This window comes from Podarcis bocagei (assembly GCF_964188305.1).
Source record: "Podarcis bocagei genome assembly, chromosome: 13".
Classification (NCBI taxonomy): domain Eukaryota; kingdom Metazoa; phylum Chordata; class Lepidosauria; order Squamata; family Lacertidae; genus Podarcis; species Podarcis bocagei.
In genome coordinates this window covers 4794481-4813990 of record NC_138138.1, presented here as the reverse complement: position 1 = coordinate 4813990, position 19510 = coordinate 4794481, and the positions used below count along the sequence as shown (strand labels likewise).

Below are 19510 nucleotides of genomic sequence, written 5' to 3'. Positions count from 1 at the left end.
AACTGGACAGTGAACTTTATTTTTGTACTTTAAGGCATAACTGAAATCAAAGAGACTGTGCAACCTAGGTAAGGGATGCCTTGGCGAGGGTGGGGTGGGGGTTGCAGCAGGGGCAGGGCAGGACTTCCCTATTTGCCACAAGCAGTGAAACAGGACAAGCTACCTCTGATTTGGTGTTACCTATATTCATGCACAATTGTGTGGAAGAAAGTTGTTAGTGTGAAACATCCCTGGCATACGCTGCATTCTGTGGGAAGGGCAGCCGATTCCCCACACCAGCCCCTCCAAGGACAACTTTAGACCACAATCCAAAACATGTTTACTCAGAGGTAAGCCCCACTGAGTCCAGCAGGTCTGATTCCCAAGTAAGTGGATGACGGATTGCAGCCTTACTCCTGCAGGAAACCATACTTGCCTTTTCTCTGCCTGTAACTTGTAGAAAAGGATCACGAGGCTGAGGTGCTGTTTTTAATATTTCCTGAGCCATAGTGGTAAGTTCACTTTCCTCTTTTCTAATTTCTGTAGTGGTTAAACCTAAAGGGGGGTGGGAGGCAGAAATTGCATACGTCATAAAAATATGCAAGAGACTGCATAATAAAACATCATCTGTCAGGAATGACATAATGGTGTTGATTTGGTTCATCGGGGGGGGGGGGAGCACTGAAAAAAATGACAGTAAATGACAATACCAAAAAATAAAGCAAAAGACAAATTCTAAGCTGAAAACAACTGTGGGTTGTTGTTTTTTAAAGGTAGTGTTTAACTAAAATCATCATAACACTCTAAGCTACAATTAAACTGACACAAGCAAAGAGTTTAAAATTACAGTGCCTTGTTCTTGGACTTTAGTTGGTCCCAAAGTTGCTTCTAAGAGATGGTGGCCTGAAAACTCCATCTCTTCGGAATGAGGTGCTGTGGTTGGCGGGGGGCCTACAGGTCCAGCTGTTGTTTCTTCAGATACGTTCTGAGTCAGGTGCTAGACAAGAATGCAAGGCAAATGTTATCTGGATATTATTACTGGGAAAACACATTGTTGTGAGAGGCAGAGCATAAATCTGCGTGCTTCGTTCTTTTTCAAGGTACTTTTGGATCCATGACAATGCTATTCCCCCCCCCCCAAAAAAAAACATCACTTACTTTGTGGATAATAATCGAATAAATAATCAAAATGTGTGAAATAGAGGGTGTGGTTGGCCCATGGAAGTAACTCTGCTGAGCTAACACGCCCAGTAAGTTAGAAGCAATACCAGCGGAGGATGGTTCGTTAGGGCAATTACCAGTGGGAATTGTAAGCAAAAAGTGCAAAAGTTTCCTCCAAATTCACAAAACTCTTAAAGCCGCAGACTTTTCTGTTTCCCACACACTCCTGAGCCCTCCATTCAAACTTAGAGAGGTACATATTTCAGTCAATCTCCTGTTCTCTGCCAATCAGCTCTTTGCCCCGTTCAGCCAGTCCCAATCCAAAACATTGCTATGGCCAGCAGGTCCCTTCCATCGATCTCCAAGCAGAACAATTCCTTCTAGAGGGATATTTCCCTTGCCTGAAAAAGCGGACATTTTTATGAGCTAAAAACACCTGCCTATGAAAAACTTAGTGCAATTGTGTTTGTTACAGGAGCATTTGCAAAGTGATCGAGGCAACAGTGGCACCAATAAGCAGCTTTATCTGCCTGGCAGCTGGGTTGTGTAGAAGTATGGGTCTTCATTTGCTTCACTCCATGCTTCCAGCTTTGGACAGCTTGCTTGGTTTTTGCAATGTGTGAACATCCACTTTCCAAAAGCATCTGTTGGGTGACTCTGCTGGCTATTATATACAGTCTTGAGCTCTGCTTTGGCATTTGGCAAGGAAGAACACATTGAGATCCAGTGAGCATTCTCTGCAGCCAGTATATAAATCCAGGGACTTGTTGGCATGTAGACACTTCACAGCTGGCAAAAACGTTTTAAGTTTTGTTAGCGGCAGCATAAATCTTGGGAAATTCAACGCACTGAAGTTCTCTCTAGCATGCCCTTTTAAGTCCATGGGTATTTAACATACCATTTTTTTTAAAATGAAGCTATGAATCCTCCTCAAAGGAAAAAAAAAACACTTTACCATTAAATTCTTACAGCTTTAAAAAACGGATCACTTCACGAGGCTTTCTGGCTTATGAGTGTTTGGCTTCAAAATCTACACAATGTGAAACATGGGGTGATTATTGCACACAAAGAGCCTTAGTGTAGCTGTAACGAGGGCTTCACACAAACTGCTCTTTGTCTGGAGGTGGAATGAGGGGCAGAAGACAGTTGCCAAAGGAGCGAGTAAAGAGGCTACATATAGGATAGTACTTGTCTTTAAGCCACGAAATCACCTCCCATCTCAGCTTCATTCCTTGGTATTGCATTAGTTCAGTATCTGCATCTGCTGGGAAAGTATTTTATCCCTCTGAAGTATCTTAAGGGAAACCCGTCAAGATTCAACTTGATTCCCTGATGCAATATACAAAAAACACCTGAAGCCTAGAATCTACACGCTAGCACATTAGAGCGCATTATAGTTCATATTAATATTACTCCCTGCTTTAAATAACTATTATAAATAAGTTAGGCAGTGGACACAGGGAAAATCCTAATCTTTATGGAATCATTCACATTACTGGATAGGAAAAGCGCAGTGTACAAAATGCATTTCTGTATATATAAATGTTTAGACTAACATAGTCTATCTTTATTTTTGCCTAACAAATAATTCTGATGCAATTCTGGAGCTCCCTGCTCTACAAAAAACAACTGACGAATTTTAAGGGAAGCAAAAATGGCTTGGTAAGAGTAGTAAAACATGCCCGTGGGGGGTGGAGGTGGGATTCCACATATTCTATTCCATTTCAAGGTGATTGGGGCAGATTGTAGCAATGGTATAACATGGAAAGAAGTCATCACCCACCATTAATTAGGGTATGCTTCCAGGTGTCATTCCAATTAGCAACAATAGTGTCCAAACAGAAATTACAAACAAAATATCTGACAGAAGAACCTCCTGCTGTAGGTTTTGGGTGTCCCTACTGCTGTGATTCTGTCTCTCATACCATTACGATATTGGAACGAGAATTTCACCCACTAGAACATTTGGATGGTGGGTCAGTGGCTGTCGGTCAGTAGCAGACCATTGTAAGTGGAAACATCCTAACTATCCCAAACTATTACTTGTAGGTACAGAGGACGGACTTTCTGGGAATGAGAAATAACCCTTTTAATGTCATTTACTTATTTATCTATTGAATTTATATACTGCCCTATGCCCAGAGGTCTCAGGGCGGGCATGAACCGTATTTACAACACAAACAACAGAAATGATGTTTTGAATTAAAGTTAAATTGGTAAAATCATAAGCATATCATTTTGGCTTTGCCAGCTATGACTTTCAGTGCATAGAACATTATTTTGCACATTAATAGGAAGCCACTACAAAAAAGCCAGTGGTGCCTACTTGAATAAAATACTGGGGGAGCCCAGGTAAGTCCCGCCCTGCGTAATCGTTCACATGACATGGTGCATGCACACCAATTGAACAGCAATGCTCATCAACTTTGCCCCGGCCCCAGCCCCCTCAAATATTTTATTAGGAGAGCAGGCGAAGACCCCTTGGCCCTTAGGAGTTGGCTCCAATGGATAAAGCTGAACAAGATCTAAATCATTCCTCTTCTTCCAGGCCATTATGTTGTTATCCACAGCAGTGACTAGAGGAGGAATGACGGCTGGGAGCAGCGCAGAGAAAAGAAACTCCATGTAGCAGCACTGCCGGATGCCTTCATCTGCCCCAGCTGCAGCAAAACATGTTTCTCCCTTATCAGTCTCTACAACCACAGCAAGTGCTGTAACTCACCAATGGTTTGACTTCACCCCCAAAGGCACAATCCTCATTGTCTCCTGAGACAGACAGACGCCAACAACAAAAAGTTATGATGCCATGTATTTCTGTGTTTTTACACTGTCAATTGTCCTATGATCCTTGGATGAATGGCAGTGTAGAAATTTAATAAATAATCACTATCATAATACTTACTGGGGCTTGTGAGGGCCGAATGATTTCTTGCGTCTCAGGGACACCCTCCTGTTCTTGAATGCTGTTGTAGCCACTGCTTTCTCCTGAAGCCTATGAGAAACAGGCAGGCCACAATGAAGAATTTAGGTCATGCCCACATGAGGAATTCCATAAGTAGTTTGTGTGTGCAAGCCTTAGCAGTTCGCATAGACACATGTATGTTCAAACCATTAATTACTTCATTAAGTAAGATAGAAGAATAAATCCTATCCATCTCTGATGCAGTCAGCTGTTGCTGCATGTAGTTCCAAGTTCATACTCAATGAACACAACCCTTGTAAAGAATCATTAAACCAAACATGCATCAAACAATTTAGCCTGTTGCAGCAAAAAGTAAGTGTGCAAGATCTTGCACAATTTCATCTCATCCATAACTGGTGAGGCGAAAACAGGCGCACACCCCCAGCTGCTTTCCTACCCAGGGGGAGTGGAAATCAAGGTTTGTGACCCTCAGCTGAAGAGCTGGGCACACTGGGAGCTGTAAACAACTTTTAATAAAAAGCGAGGACTCCTGCTTTTGCTGTGGAAACAGCTGTATCAAAGCCAAGCTTCCAGTCCTTGTTGTAACTGCAGAAAATGCGTACAGGGAAGTACTCACATATGGGTCATCATCCTCACACTGGTCCTCGATAGCTCTTGGATCCGGTTTGATTGTGAGCTGCTGGATGGAGCCCTGAAAGGAAGCAGAAGAGCCAATCAAGGGGACATTCTGTAGAACAAATCCCACCAAGAGCAGCGGACTGGACACTTTGGGTGGTGGCTGCTGTCTTTGAAAAGAACGGATGTAGATGAATTAACTACGATATAAAGGACTGTGGGCAATGAAAGAAAAGGATGGGGAATTGTGCCCATTTTCAGATACCTAATGGCTGTCATGAGAAAGAGAGAGATTAAACTAAGAATATAGGGCGGCTCTGTTGGATCAGGCCAGTGGCCCGTCTAGTCCAGCATTCTGTTCTCACAGTGGCCAACCCGGTGCCCACGCGAAGGCTGCAAGCAAGACCTGAGCACAACAGCAGCTGCTCATCCTGCCGTTTCCAGCAACTGTTATTAAGCAGTGTACTGCCTCTACTGAACTCCAATCCTGCTTGTGGCGATCACCAGTGGCGTAGCGTGGGTTGTCAGCACCCGGGGCAAGGTAAGTAATTTGCGCCCCCTAACCCGTGGATTTTAGCACTCAAGTGCGAGCACGCCCCCCCCAGATGTTGCGCCCAGTGCGGCCGGCCCCCCCTGCACCCCCCCATGCTACACCACTGGTGATCACACAGGGTCTCCGGACGTTTAACAGTCTATTGATCCCTGTGCCACCACGGTGCTCGCTTCCCCGCTGCCACCAACCAGTTACTCTCTGGTAAAACACTGAGTCCAGTCAGTTGTTAAAAGTGAACCAAAAAAACCCAAACAAGTTTATTTTATAAACAAGTTTATGGTTTCTCAGATAATATTCCTTTCAGTATCTTAACTTTAGTTTCTTTACGGGCGTATACCTTCCTAATACCTTCTGACTATCTCAACTGTTTGACTGACTCCTCTTAACAAATTCTCTCCATCTCTCACATCAGACTAGCCCAACCCTCAGACTTATCTCCTCTGCCTCTTCTAACTCCAGACTGTCTTCTCAACCACCCTAACTCTAACTCCTCCAAAAAAAACCCCTCTGTGCGTAAAACCGTATACACAGTTAACTCTGCCCCCAGGGTTCCCATTGGTTAGTCATTTTACAATTAGTTAACCCTTTCCTTATGAACCCAGTATGATGTCACACACCTAGGAGGACCTTGGTAGAGACACATGCCCGCCTGGCAAGTTCTCTCCCTCCTGGTTGGTTGTTTGGGAGCTTCAAAAGCTTTCTTCAGCCTGAACATCACAGCGACTGATACCAAAAGGCATAAGCACGCTTACGAACCTGCAGAGTATTGGCAGTTCGTGTAACAGAACTCAGAAGCACAGCGTTTTGACTAGCGTTTTACATATAGTACACTCGGAGCATTCTGACTTAGCTCCTTCCTCTTTCTCATCAGGCAGCAAAGAGAAAGAGAACATGGAACAATCGTCCCACTTTACAGAACACAGTAACACAAAACATCCTGTCTTCTTCACTTCCCACACTGTGGAATGAAAACATACAACGTCATGTGATAGACGACAATCTCATGACTGCAAACACGGAGCAAGAATCCTAACACAGGTTTGGGTGTGGGCTGGGCCAGGGGGCGCAACTGACGGAGCAGGAAGGCTTCCCTCAGGTCCACGCCCAGGCCATTTAAGCAGCCCATATTTGGGGTCCTCACCTGGGTTTTTCCCTCGTCAAGGACACAAAATCGCATAGTATATGCAAATTCATGTCCTCTTTTTTGAGTGGAACAGAAGACTCAATCCAGACATACATGCATTGAGCCTAGAAAATCCTGTTGGCATCTTTGTGTTCTGTTCTGGTCACCACACCTCAAAAAGGATATTGCAGAGCTGGGAAAGGTGCAGAAAAAGACAAGCAACCTTGTCAAGGAACTGGAGCAAATCTTAACATTTTGGACACTATTGGGGGGGGGAGTAAAAGGGAACATGACAGAGGTCCATAAAACTATGCACAGTGTGGAGAAAATAGATAGAGAAGTTTTTCTCTTCTCACACAACACTCAGAATCACCCAATAAAGCTGAATCCTGGAAGATTTGGGACAGACAAAAGGGAGTATTTCTTCACACAGCACATGGTTAAACAATGGAATTTGCTACTACAAGATGTAGTGAGGGCTGCCAACTTGGGGATTAGATACAATTGTGGAGGATAAAGCTGTCAGTGACTACTAGTCATGAAGGCTATGCACTGCTATGGATAGGAATAACCTATTTCCAGTGCATGTCATAATTAAGTTCCATCTCATCTCTTCACTAATGTGCAACTGTTTTTTTAAAAATAAAAGTCCATATGAAAATTTGAAAATACCTATTTTATCATAAAATAGTTAAATCTCAGTATATGCCTTTCTAAACATATTTTATATTTTTTAAAAAAACCATTTTAAAATGCATTTGGGTGTGTTTTTGAGCAAAGGTCAGAGAAGTATGAAACAGAAGGGATAATTGCCTTCTGATCCCTTTATCAGAATGGTATGTGGAGATTGGATCAGTTCACTTAAAAATGAAGACTCTCCATCCCCTGCTAGGATTCTCTTCCCCACATACACACCCTTAGTAACTAATAGTTTGCCTTCCAGGTGCCAGTATCAATTCTCCTTGTCTCAAGAACCATCAGGGCCGGCCCTACCATTAGGCGGAATGAGACAACTGGCTGAGGCAGCAGATGCTGAGGGTCAGGGAGCAGGCAGAGCTTTGTGTGCCAAGCTGGCTTGCTGCCTATTGGTGCAGCGGATGAAGCTGTCCCAATACCAGTGCCAGTACGGTCAGCTTCTGTACATGGAATGGGGGGGGGGGAGGTGCCGCCATCTTGCCCTTTTCCTTGGGCATGTCTTGGGCTGGCCCTGAGAGCCATGGACCAGTGGCGTAACGTGGGTTGTCAGCACCCGGGGCAAGGCAAGTAATTTGTGCCCCCTAACCTGTGGATTTGTGCCCCCTAACCCATGGATTTGCGCCCCCTAACCAATGGATTTGCACCCCCTAACCCGTGGATTTGCGCCCCCTAACCCTAACCCCCAGATGTTGCGCCCGGTGCGGCTGCCCCCCCCTGCACCCTCCACGCTACGCCACTGCCATGGACCAAACCTCTTTCCTGTAGAACCGCTGTGATAGACTAGCTGCAGAATAATCCACACATTTACTACATGGTGTACTTACGGTGAATCTTTCCAGTCCTGTCGCTCCAGCGTTGCCAACAAATATTCCTGAGCTCGATTCAAAGAGCAAGGGCTGATCTGATCTCTGAAACTGCACCCTGTGATATTCCTCGCAGTCCATAAACAACGCAATGTCGTTGCCCTGAACAGCTATTGTAAAGCGATTCCACTTGTTGGTCATCACTGGGACTTTAAACGAAGCAGCTTCTCGGGATATGTGAGAACCGGGTTCAGTGTAGTACATAATTATTCTCTGGGTGCTGTCATCCACAGGCGATAGTCTGGCTCCCAAATAAATTGTCTTCTGAAAGGCATCTGTTACAGCGAACAAGACGCCTCCACGGTCGCTGTTTGGTTTGACGGTGACGCTGATAGCAAAATCTCTGTAGAACGGTTGAGGTATCAGAGTCCTTGTCAGACGGCCAATGTTAGCCTCTGGCCCAAAACTGTATGCTGGAAACCCTCCATAACCGGTAATGAAGGAGACAGAAGGTGGCAGTGGGACTCCTATTAGTTCGGTGAGATCAAGGTGCTCCTTTGACCCTCTTTCTGTAACACAAAACAAAAAGTATTATTAGTAAGCGCATGCAGTCAGGATTCTATCCAACTTTTCAGGAAGAGCTATAAGCTTGTTCCAACCTTCCCAAATTCTCTTGAACAGTGAGAGAAAAGGCACTCAGACGGTTAAGCAATAGATACTGTTCCATTTTTTTATACCGTTAAATGTCACGTAACTTTAAATGTAGACCATCGGTACTGAGCTTCTGTTGTTGTTTTTTGCTTTTTGCTTCTACATTGGTTTTTATTCTTCCCTGAGACCTGGGCACCCACAGCTCCCCTTGCAAAATACCAGGAGGGGGTAATGAGTAGCAGAGAACCAGCAACATGTGTGTGCTTAATCCATTCTTTCTCTTCTCTGGGCATCAAGAGATGGTGGGACAGCTGATCTACAGAGCAGATCAGTCACAGAAGCACACCACCCAACTGCCATTTCTTTGCTGTACATTCCCTGCTGTACAGTGGTACCTCGGTTTTTGAACAGCTTAGTTCACGAACCACTTGGAACCTGAACAATGCACAACCAGAAGTAAGTGTTCTGGTTTTCGAACTTTTTTTCGGAAGCTGAACGTGCTCCGTTTTGAGTCTCCCTGTGTTTCCTGTTGTGCTGCTAATTTGTGTCCCCCCCATTGTAATTCAAGCCTTCCGTTTCCGATTGCAGTGTTCTGAGGTGGTATTTGGAGCTTATATTTGGTGCTTCTGTTTTTGCTAGTTATTTTGCGTTTTTTGTTTTGAGGCTTTTTCAGTTAATTTGTTTTTGGGACTGTGTGGATCCTAGTTCTGCTACTGATTGATTGATTGATTGATTGATTGTGTGACTGCGGAGATGGATAAAAGTCCCCCATCCAAACAATGACTATCATCAGCGCAGGTAAGAAAAAAAGTAATTTTAATTTTTATCATCTACAATACTGTTTTATTTATTTTATAGTACAGTCCCTTGATTACTGGGATGTGGGTGGCGCTGTGGGTTAAACCACAGAGCCTAGGGCTTGCCATTCAGAAGGTCGGCGGTTTGAATCCCCGCAACAGGGTGAGCTCCCGTCACTCGGTCCCTGCTCCTGCCTACCTAGCAGTTCGAAAGCACGTCAAAGTCAAGTAGATAAATAGGTACCGCTCCAGCGGGAAGGTAAACGGTGTTTCCGTGCACTGCTCTGGTTCGCCAGAAGCAGCTTAGTCATGCTGGTCACATGACCCGGAAGCTGTATGCCGGCTCCCTCGGCCGATAAAGCGAGATGAGCGCCACAACCCCAGAGTCGGTCACGACTGGACCTAATGGTCAGGGGTCCCTTTACCTTTACCTTTACCTTTACTTTGATTATTACTTTCATTTTATGGATCAGTGGTCTCTTTAGATAGTAAAATTCACGTTAAATTGCTGTTTTATGGGTTTGTTTTTAAAAGTCTGGAACGGATTAATCCGTTTTTCATTACTTTCTATGGGAAAGTGCACCTTGGTTTTGGAACGCTTTGGTTTTGGAACAGACTTCCAGAATGGATTAAGTTTGAGAGCCAAGGTACCACTGTAGCTCCACCCTTGCTGTATTGCACTGTGCACCAAGCATTGAACACGGTCTGAAAACCGTGCTCCAAGGCAAGTAGTTCTGCTGTGAAGTTACAACATTTCTGGCCCATAGCTTGGTGCACTGATATCTTCCCTCAGACCACAGGGTCTCCCTCTTCCTTAGAAACACCCTCATTTCCCTTCATTCAGCAGAGAGATGGTAGAACCGCTGGCTCCAAATGCTCTCAGGCTGTCCATTCCAAAAATTGGGGAAACCTGATTGCATGTTGCATTTGTGTTTTTCAAAGAACTCTTTGGCACTGACAAATCTAGTACAAAATCAGGGCGCCCAGGATATTTGGGGTTATCTGGAATGACTCAAAGAGTAGAAATGAAACATAGGCTCAACTGGTGTGAGGGAAGGGCTAGCCGAAATCTGTTGCTAATACGTTTGAATGTATGGCTGGCAGCACAATCTTTACAAGGTTTCCTTTTGTTTAAATTACACAGAGCAGAGTACAGGAAAGTGCAGTCTAATCCCCTCCATTATAGAACAGCTTTATATTAATCCTTTGGAACACATAATCCAGTTTGTCTACATAGTTTGAAATGAAGCAAGAAAAAAAAATGCAAGTATAGACTGTAAAGGAAAAGACAAAATGGAAAGATTTCATCCTTGGAGTGTATTAAGTTTCTGGAATTCTCTTCATAAATCCCACTAATAGACAGACAGGTTTATTTCATGCATTTTGAACTGTTTTATTTAGCTGGTAGTACTTTGCCCACTGTCTTATATTGTGATTTGATTTAAAAATAATAATTGAATGCCTGTAAGGAGTAACTTTGCTGCACTTTTTCGAAGGTTACCCAGTGATACCAATAACACGTCATCATAATGCCATAAATTAATAAATATGAATCTGATAAGGTCATGGAGAATATGAGCATTATAAATTCATATAACAATGAAAGAGAAGTCTTGCCTTCATTGGCACATAAGCATCGAAGGTGCTTCCCCAGCAGAACATAAGATTAGGGCAGGTTGGTATATGGAAAGACTTTCCATCAAGTATTCTGGTCCCAAACTGAATTATTGACACATACTGCTGTGGTACTGCAATCCCCGTAATTAAATAATGTGGGATTTTTTCATTAGTCATTTTTCCTGAATGAGAAGATGGTGGTGATTGTTTTAATGTATTTGATACACTGAGATCCAGGGCCTTATAGTGGTTCCCTCATTGTGAGAGGCCTTCTCGGTAGTAGCACCCTCCCTGTGGAATGCCATCCTGTCAGATGTCAAGGAAATGAACCAACTATTTGACTTTTAAAAGACATCAGAAGGCAGCCCTGTATGGGGAAGCTTTCACTGTTTGATGTTCTACTGTGCTTAATGTTTTTGATTTGTTGGAAGCCACCCAGAGCGGCCGGGGCAGCCCCGTCAGATGGGCGGCATATCTATAATAACTTATTATTATCAAAATTTATATACTGCTCACTCAACAGAAAACCTCTAAGAGGTTTACAAACAAAATGCTCCAAACAGGATCATTATAGCTATCACACAAATTATGCAGAGAAACCAATAATTAATCTTCCAACTTTCAAACAAACGAAATGAAGCCATAGGAACATGAAGACATACTAAATTTAATTGTGGGAGTGGCGAGCCCCCCCCCCCATGAAGGTTATCCACCTTTTCCTCTGTGCCATCATGCAATTTTTCATCATTTAAATCAATCCTTCAAAGCTGCTGACTGCTCCATAGTAGAAAAATTAAGGCTTCTGAGAGGAGAGCTTTTGAATTTGGGTGTAGGGAAAAGGTCATCTGAAACTACCTCCCTTGGCCCCCAGAGCTTTATTTCAAGGAAAAAAATGTGCTGGCACTCACCATGAAGTTGTTACAGTAAGTGCCACACTTTTCACGTTGGGGGGAGGTGCCAGTACTGAGTACCCCCAGAAAGAAATAAAAAAGCACTGCCATTTTCCCTCCAGAAGTCTCTTGGGAACTGTGCTACATGATGTCATTGCACCAGGCACACATGGCAGACACCAAGAGCAAGGCCACCACTGGTAAATTAGTCTCCCCACCTCCAAAAAGTTAACCCCCTTAAAAGCTCTGCTAAAATACCTCCCCAAATTTTGCCACTTACAAATGACTGGCAAAATTGCAAGTACGTTTTGCCTCATTGCTAGGCTAAACCCCAATCAAATTAGCATCATCCACCACAGCTGTGGGGAGAGGAGGAAGGAATCAGCAGACCAACTGTGGACCTCTCAGCATAATACATAGTTTGGCCTACTGTGCCAGTCTTTTCTGAGCCGTGAGTGGTCCTAACCAGCCTCGTCCACAATTGCACCCATGGTTTGTATAGGGAAACACATATGGACCCTACAGCCTGCCAATATGGCTGGCAACAATTTCTATGACCAGAGCTGTTTCTCATGCCTGGGCCGTCCTTGCTGAGCACTAATGCAACATCAGTGAGGGATGGGGCACATGGCCTGTGGTTTCAGCACACCAAGCATTACTGGAGAGAGGGACGCTACAATGGCTTCCAATATACTGAGGTTACAGCAGGTAATAGCAAAAAAGCCCTTTAATGTGTGTGGGGGGGGGGGAGAGACAGAGTGGGATGCGTGTGTCTTTTGATACGACCCTATCCCCACGGCTTAAGGTAGGTAATAATATTCAGTGCAATTCATTTGCATAATAAACCTGCTGAATAGAAAGGCAACTTATTCTTCCAGTCTTACAAAAGAGCAACTGAGGGTGAGGACTTGCCTATAATTCCACTACTGTCCCTAGAAAGCATGGGTCTGAGTGATTTTCCGTTTGTCCTGCCACTTTCCCCAGGAAAAGCTGCTCTTTACTGCTGAATCGGAACAAACGTCAATCCGCAGAAAAACCAATGGATGTTTATTTTGATTTAGTGTTAAATAAGCAGCGTGTTTCTCTGGGAGGGGGAGATCAGTGGGGCAAGCAGAAGTGTGGACGAGCCCTGAGAAATAATGACCTACACAAGACCACCCAACAACTGATCAGAAATTAGAATCAAGGTCTCTCTCCACTGATCACAAGAAAACCAGAAGTCCACTTTGCTGGGGCAATCTCTTATTTTACAGCTAATGTACCTGCTTTCTTCTGTTTCCACATATTTATTTTCTCCGCTGTTCTGTACTCCAGATCCAATTCCATAGGTGTTTTCCTAGGAAAATGCACGGCTATTTTTCCAGTAGCTAAGGTAGGTTTGGAAGGTAGACCAGCAACACGTGGCACCATGCCAGGGGTATCCCATGCTGCTGGAACTGCTGAACGGGCCCCAGTCTCCTTCAATGCCCAGCCACTGGTTGAATATATCCTTGGCGTGGGAGAAGTAACAGGACTGGCAGTCATTGGCAAAGGTGAAATAGCCGTCCCAGGAGAGCCCCACAGCTGTTGCCACCACCATTGTCCTTGTACCAGGCCAGATGGCATTAGGAGAAATAGCCAGGCAAGTTTAGCAAGCATCTTCTGTTTCAAAGCCGGCATACAAAGGGTCAAAATTCCTTTCTGCTTCAACATCTACAACTGGCCTGTCAGAGTGAAGAGAAGCAACTTCATCCTTCTGCCTGTTTTAAAAGAAGCTCCATCTCCATATTATTCTCCGTGTGTCAGCTTTTTGATGGAAGGACGGTGGGCTTGCCCTTCGCAAAATCCAACTGGTCCTCTTAAATGGTTCTAACAAGCCTCCATCCTTCTGCAAAGCCTGTTAGTTAGCGATTTCCTTTCTCATGGAAATGAAGGGTTTGCCAGCCAGTATTAGGAGGAGTCTTTTGTGTTTACCAATCGCAGTGAAGGGAGCCAGTCTGCCTCCCTCCCTGATCCCAAATCTTTGCCTCCTAAGCAGTTTCAGAGAATTCCATCACGTGTTAAGTCTCCCCATGGTGGGTTTCAGACACACACAGGGAATTAGGAAGTAATGTTCTCATTAAACTCAGAAGAACCAGGGGTGTAATCTTTATCAGGTGCATTTGATAAGGGCTTCTGTGAAACATGAATATATGGATATGGATTTATTTTTGTGACTCCTATCACAGCAGTGTTAAGGCGTGAGTGAGATTTGCCCCTAAACATTCTGCACTAACCCTGCCATGCATTTTTCTTTCTTCCCACCCGTAATAATTCATAGTTTTGTGGAAAGCAGGAAAAGGCATTCGAATGAGCATGCCATTTGTTTCATGGTTACATTCCCCCCCCCCAAATATATCAAGAGAGAGTTATTTATTGATACTTATTCAAAGATATACAGAAATACAGACCGATTACAAAGTATCTTTTTATAATATACTGAAATAAAACAGCTGCTTAATATAGAAACGAACAGGGGAAGAAAGAAAACAAGAAAAGGAAAAGAAAGACCTAAGGAGAGTGAAAGCCAAAGAGCAAAGAGAGAGGGGGGGAAACCTGAAGAAAAATAAATGAAGATAAAAGGCATCCGCTCATTAAGATCCAACCATTCTATCTTCTATAAAACAGTATTTTATTCATTCTTCAAATCCAGATACTACAAGTTCATTTTCTCTTTCACACAAAAAGTCCGTAAGAAATTTCCAGTGCTTAATAAATGTCAGTAATGATTTTTCTCTAATTAAACACGTTAACTTTGCTATCTCAGTCAAGTCCAATAGAGTAATCAGCTATATCTTTCCATCTTCGTGCATATAACAGTCTCACCGCTGTGATCATATATTGGGGTAATCTCCCGTAATCCCTTTTCAATTGTGTACCCATTAACCCTAAAAGAAAGCATTCCGGCTTCAATTGAATATTAACCTTTAAAATCTGCTGTATCTTTTTTTTTTTTTTGAAAATAATATTTATTACTTTTCCAACAATTTAAACACTACAAAAGAAAGAACAATACAATTCAATACAAAAACACTACACAACACTAACACATCAAACCAACAAAACAAAACAAAAACCGTTTAAAACACATCAAACCATTTCAATATCTTATCTTTCATTCACTTATTTCAACGATCTCCTCACACCTCCTTTTTTGTATTCCACCTCTGTTAATTGTTTCAGCAATTCCTTTCCATCTTCCTCTGTTTTCTATCCTATAATTATCTTAACACATTCTAACCTTATTTTTTCCTTTAATACTTTATTAATCTATTTATACTTAATTCCTTATAACATTTCTACTAAAGCCATATAACTTCCTTCCAACATTTTTCTAACATTCATTAATTTTACAGTATTTCTGTAAATAGTCTTTAAACTTTTTCCAGTCTTCTTCCACCGACTCTTCTCCCTGGTCTCGGATTCTGCCAGTCATTTCCGCCAGTTCCATATAGTCCATCAACATCATCTGCCTTTCTTCCCTGGTGGGTAAATCTTGTGTCTTCCAATACTTCGCGATGAGTATTTTTGCTGCTGTTGTTGCATACATAAAAAAAGTTCTATCCTTCTTTGGCACCATTTGGCCGACCATGCCCAGGAGAAAGGCCTCTGGTTTCTTCAAGAAGGTATATTTAAATACCTTTTTCATTTCGTTATAAATCATCTCCCAGAATGTCTCAATCCTTGGGCATGTCCACCAAAGGTGAAAGAATGTACCTTCAGTCTCATTACATTTCCAACATTTATTTTCGGGCAAATGGTAAATTTTTGCAAGCTTGACTGGTGTCATGTACCACCTATAAATCATTTTCATTAAATTTTCTTAAAATCTGCTGTATCAAGGTATGTATTTGTATCCAATATTTATTTATTTTTAGTCTTTTTACATGTCCACCAAGCACAATAAAATGTCGTTTTATGGTTGCAGATCAAGACACTCCCAAAAATCTCCCTGAAAGCTTCAGTTTTGAAGTCTGTGCAGGACAAGATTTGGAGCCCAATGGCACACAATAGCAGTGGACCCAAGCTGAAACACTATGAGGATTTAAACAACTGGACCTGCACCAATCGCATAGAAAATGCTGGGGGGGGGGGAGAGCAACTAGTGGAAGCACCTGTGGCTTACTCCCCCCCCCATCCTCCCAAGTTCACTTTCCCCTCAGACAAGAGTGCCAGGGGAGAGAGGGTGGGCCCAAGGTGGCTCTATAGGCCTCTTCAGCAGCTTGCCACGTTGCTCTTATTTTATTAATTTGTTTAATAACATTTATAAGCTGCTTAAATGTAAAAAACCTCAAAGCAGTTTACAAAAGATAGAACAGTAAAAATCAAGAGAAAACCACAACCCTACTTTAAGACATATGAAAGTTAAAGTACTAAAAACGGGATAAAATTACATCCGCTTTCAAAGGATCTGGGTAGGCTTGTCTTAAACAAGAAGGTTTTAAGCAGGAGCCAAAAGGAGCACATACAGGAAAGCTGCCTGGTTGATCTCAAGAGGCAGGGAATTCCATAGTGTAGCCGCTGCCACATGAAACAATGGAGTCCGTACAAAGGCAAAACGGGCATTATGTGGCACCTGTAGTCGTGCCAATTCCACCAAATGAAGCAATCAAGTGGGCGTCTGTGGAGCAATGCGATCTTGTAGGCAAACTGGTCCCCAGTTGTTAAGGGCTTTATATACTAATAGCAACACCTTGGACCAATAGCAAGTCGGCAAGCGGTGCAGATCTCTGAGCACAGGTGCTGTAAGCTGACAAGGGCTGGATCTACACACACCTTTTAAACATTATTATGTCAGTGTTTGGTTTCCTTTTCGTTTCCTTTTTCACAATGTCTATCTGGGTTTTGGATGGGGGTAGCTCTGCAGCGCCCTCTGGTGTTGCATTTTATCAATGCATTACAGTGGTACCTCGGGTTAAGTACTTAATTCGTTCTGGAGGTCCATTCTTAACCTGAAACTGTTCTTAACCTGAAGCACCACTTTAGCTAATAGGGCCTCTCGCTGCTGCTGCGCCGCCACCGCGCAATTTCTGTTCTCATCCTGCAGCAAAGTTCTTAACCCGAGGTAATATTTCTGGGTTAGTGGAGTCTGTAACCTGAAGCGTATGTAACCTGAAGCATATGTAACCCGAGGTACCACTGTATTAACATTATTAAAGAACTCATTTTTAGCATTAAAATCCATGAGTGTAGATTTGCCCAAGGCCTCCCTCCTATCTGCAATCGTGCTGCCGCATTCTGCACTATCTGCAGCTTCTGGTCAAGCGCGAAGGATGCCCCACATAGAGAGCACATTGCAGTAATCCAGTCTTGCAGCAAACAGTACATGAATAGCAGTGGCCCTTCTAGCCACTGAGGCCGCCTGTGCCTCCAGTGACTCTTAAAGTCACCCTTGCGTACTTACCCCTTCCCCTCTTGTGAGATCAGGGCAGCTGCTTTCACCTTAATTAGGCGGCTGGTGAGGCTGCAACTTGCCGCTATAGAATTATGACTTGAAGAAAAAGAGGTGTAAGAGAAAGCACGGTTTATTTATTTTTATTACCTTCCCTTTACCCAGGTCCCAGGTCCCAGGATAGGTTACAACAGTTAAAAATATCATATTAAAAACAATTTCAAGCAAACAGTTGGAGGAAATGTTAATGGAACAAGTAGTTGTTGCCTTTCCAGCTTCCAAGGGAGCTGCCTAATATTTATTTACTTACTTGTTTATTACATGTAATGCCGCTTTTTCCACTAAAGTGACTCAAAACAACATACAATGAAATAAACAATCATTGGAACCAAATATAAGAACAAGAACTCACAAGGGCATATTTTAAAGGTCTAACAGCTTTGCTGCATGTTTTATGATTTAAAATTTCTTCTTGGGTTCTCTCACCAAAGAATACTTGCCCCAAACCTGGATCTAGGATCATTTTATAGCTATCCCCCCCCCCCCGAACCAACACCTGCCACCTGCAGCAGGCTTATGACATGTTGGGACAGCTCCATATCTGTCATGGTGGTGTCTGTGAAGTCCTGAGGTGCCCCAGGTGTGGTGGAAATCCCCCCAGAACCAGCAGTCTAGGAGTCTTCAACAGCACCTCTGAGCCCACCTTTGCCAGCTCAGACAGGGAGGTTCCTGGGCAGTGAACCAGCAGAATCCCTTGCCTGCTCTGATTACCCAATGCCAGTTATGGGGACAGGAGGTCTTGTGTAAGAGAGGGAAAGCCTAGAGAGAGCAACACACACACCCTGATTCTCAATTCTGCACAGATTCTGGACTGCCTACCCAGGGCACCCAGTGGACAACTGACTACTGCTCAATCAGACCAACCCTACCTTGCTTGCCAACCAGATCTCAGTAATCCAAACCATGTCACCTCCTCATCCACAATCAGGCCATGGATGAGGGAAGTCTTACTTGAAGCTGGCCTGGCATTCAGGAGCTGCCTCTGAAGGCCCAAGGGCTGGCTGATAGGGCAACCCCAATTCTTCTGCCTGGAAAGGGTCTCATGCACTGCACAGCCACCTACTGTCTGCGCCATGGGCCCCTCACCAGGCTTGCCCCCAGCCACACTAAACCTCCTCTTACCCATATTGCTCTCCCAAGGACAGCACAGCAGAAGTCTGCTCACTTTTTCCTGTGGGCAGTGTTGCAGCCGGGCAACCGGGACCCAACAGTGATCTGGCTTGGGGGGCAGAGAGTTGACGCCCCCTTCTGTGTCATCCTGGCCGCATCGCCGGCACTGGGCACGGCCACACCCATCAGGGCCACACTGACCAGTCAGCACTGAGAGAGGGCATGGACATGGATGATTTTTTTTTTAATAAAAATTTATTAAAGTTTTCACAATATTACAAAATGAAAAAGAAAAAGGGAAAAATACAAAATAAAAAGCAGTTAAAAACAATTCCAACTTTTTGTCGCTTATCTTTCATTTACTTGTTTCCCATACCTCCTCATACCTCCCTTTTTTTATTCCAGTTCAGTTTATTAGTTCAGCAATTCCTTTCCCTCATTATTTTATCCTGATCTTTAATCTGGATATATTGTAGCATTAAATTTTTACCTGTTAAAAATCCATTTTTATTTTTTTTATATTCTTTTATACCATTACAGCTAGAAACCACTTAACCTCAATCCGACATCATTCTAACATTCATTAATTTTGCAATATTTCTGTAAATAGTCTTTAAATTTCTTCCAATCTTCTTTCACCGTCTCTTCCCCCTGGTCTCGAATTCTACCAGTCATTTCCGCCAGTTCCATGTAGTCAATCACTTTCATCTGCCATTCTTCCAAGGAGGGTAGATCTTGTGTTTTCCAATACTTTGTGATGAGTATTCTTGCTGCTGCTGTAGCATACATGAAAAAAGTTCTATCCTTCTTTTGCACCAATTGGCCAACAATGCCCAAGAGAAAGGCCTCTGGTTTCTTCAGGAAAGGGACATGGATGATTTAACCGCAGCGTGGCCAACCAGGACCCTCTCTCTCACTCTCCCAACCCACCCACCCTCTTTTCATGCTTTGCTCTGATATGACCTTGCTATGGACACTTGTCGGCCACCATATTGTTGGGGCCGGGTAGGAATTTTTCCACTTGGCAAATTGGCACCAGCCATTTGGTTTTCGCCTCCCTGGTAGCAATTGTCATAACTTTGAATGAGGCCTTGGCACGCAGACACTAGGCTATGAATTCCT

The 19510-nt window shown here is 43.5% G+C and overlaps 1 protein-coding gene across 3 annotated transcripts in view; it reads right to left on the bottom strand.

Moving 5' to 3' along the window:
• COL15A1 (collagen type XV alpha 1 chain) overlaps positions 1 to 19510 on the bottom strand; it is a 131089-nt gene that overhangs the window by 72842 nt on the left and 38737 nt on the right. For all 3 annotated transcript variants that reach the window (XR_014001256.1, XM_081166095.1, XM_081166096.1), the window contains exons 3-7: positions 7875 to 8422; positions 4680 to 4754; positions 4043 to 4132; positions 832 to 976; positions 416 to 534 (exon numbers count right to left, since the gene is read on the bottom strand). Coding sequence is in view for 2 of the 3 variants with exons in the window: in XM_081166095.1 (XP_081022221.1) it covers positions 416 to 534; positions 832 to 976; positions 4043 to 4132; positions 4680 to 4754; positions 7875 to 8422 (977 nt within the window). In the remaining variant the exon portion in view is untranslated. The remainder of the gene's footprint in view (positions 1 to 415; positions 535 to 831; positions 977 to 4042; positions 4133 to 4679; positions 4755 to 7874; positions 8423 to 19510) is intronic.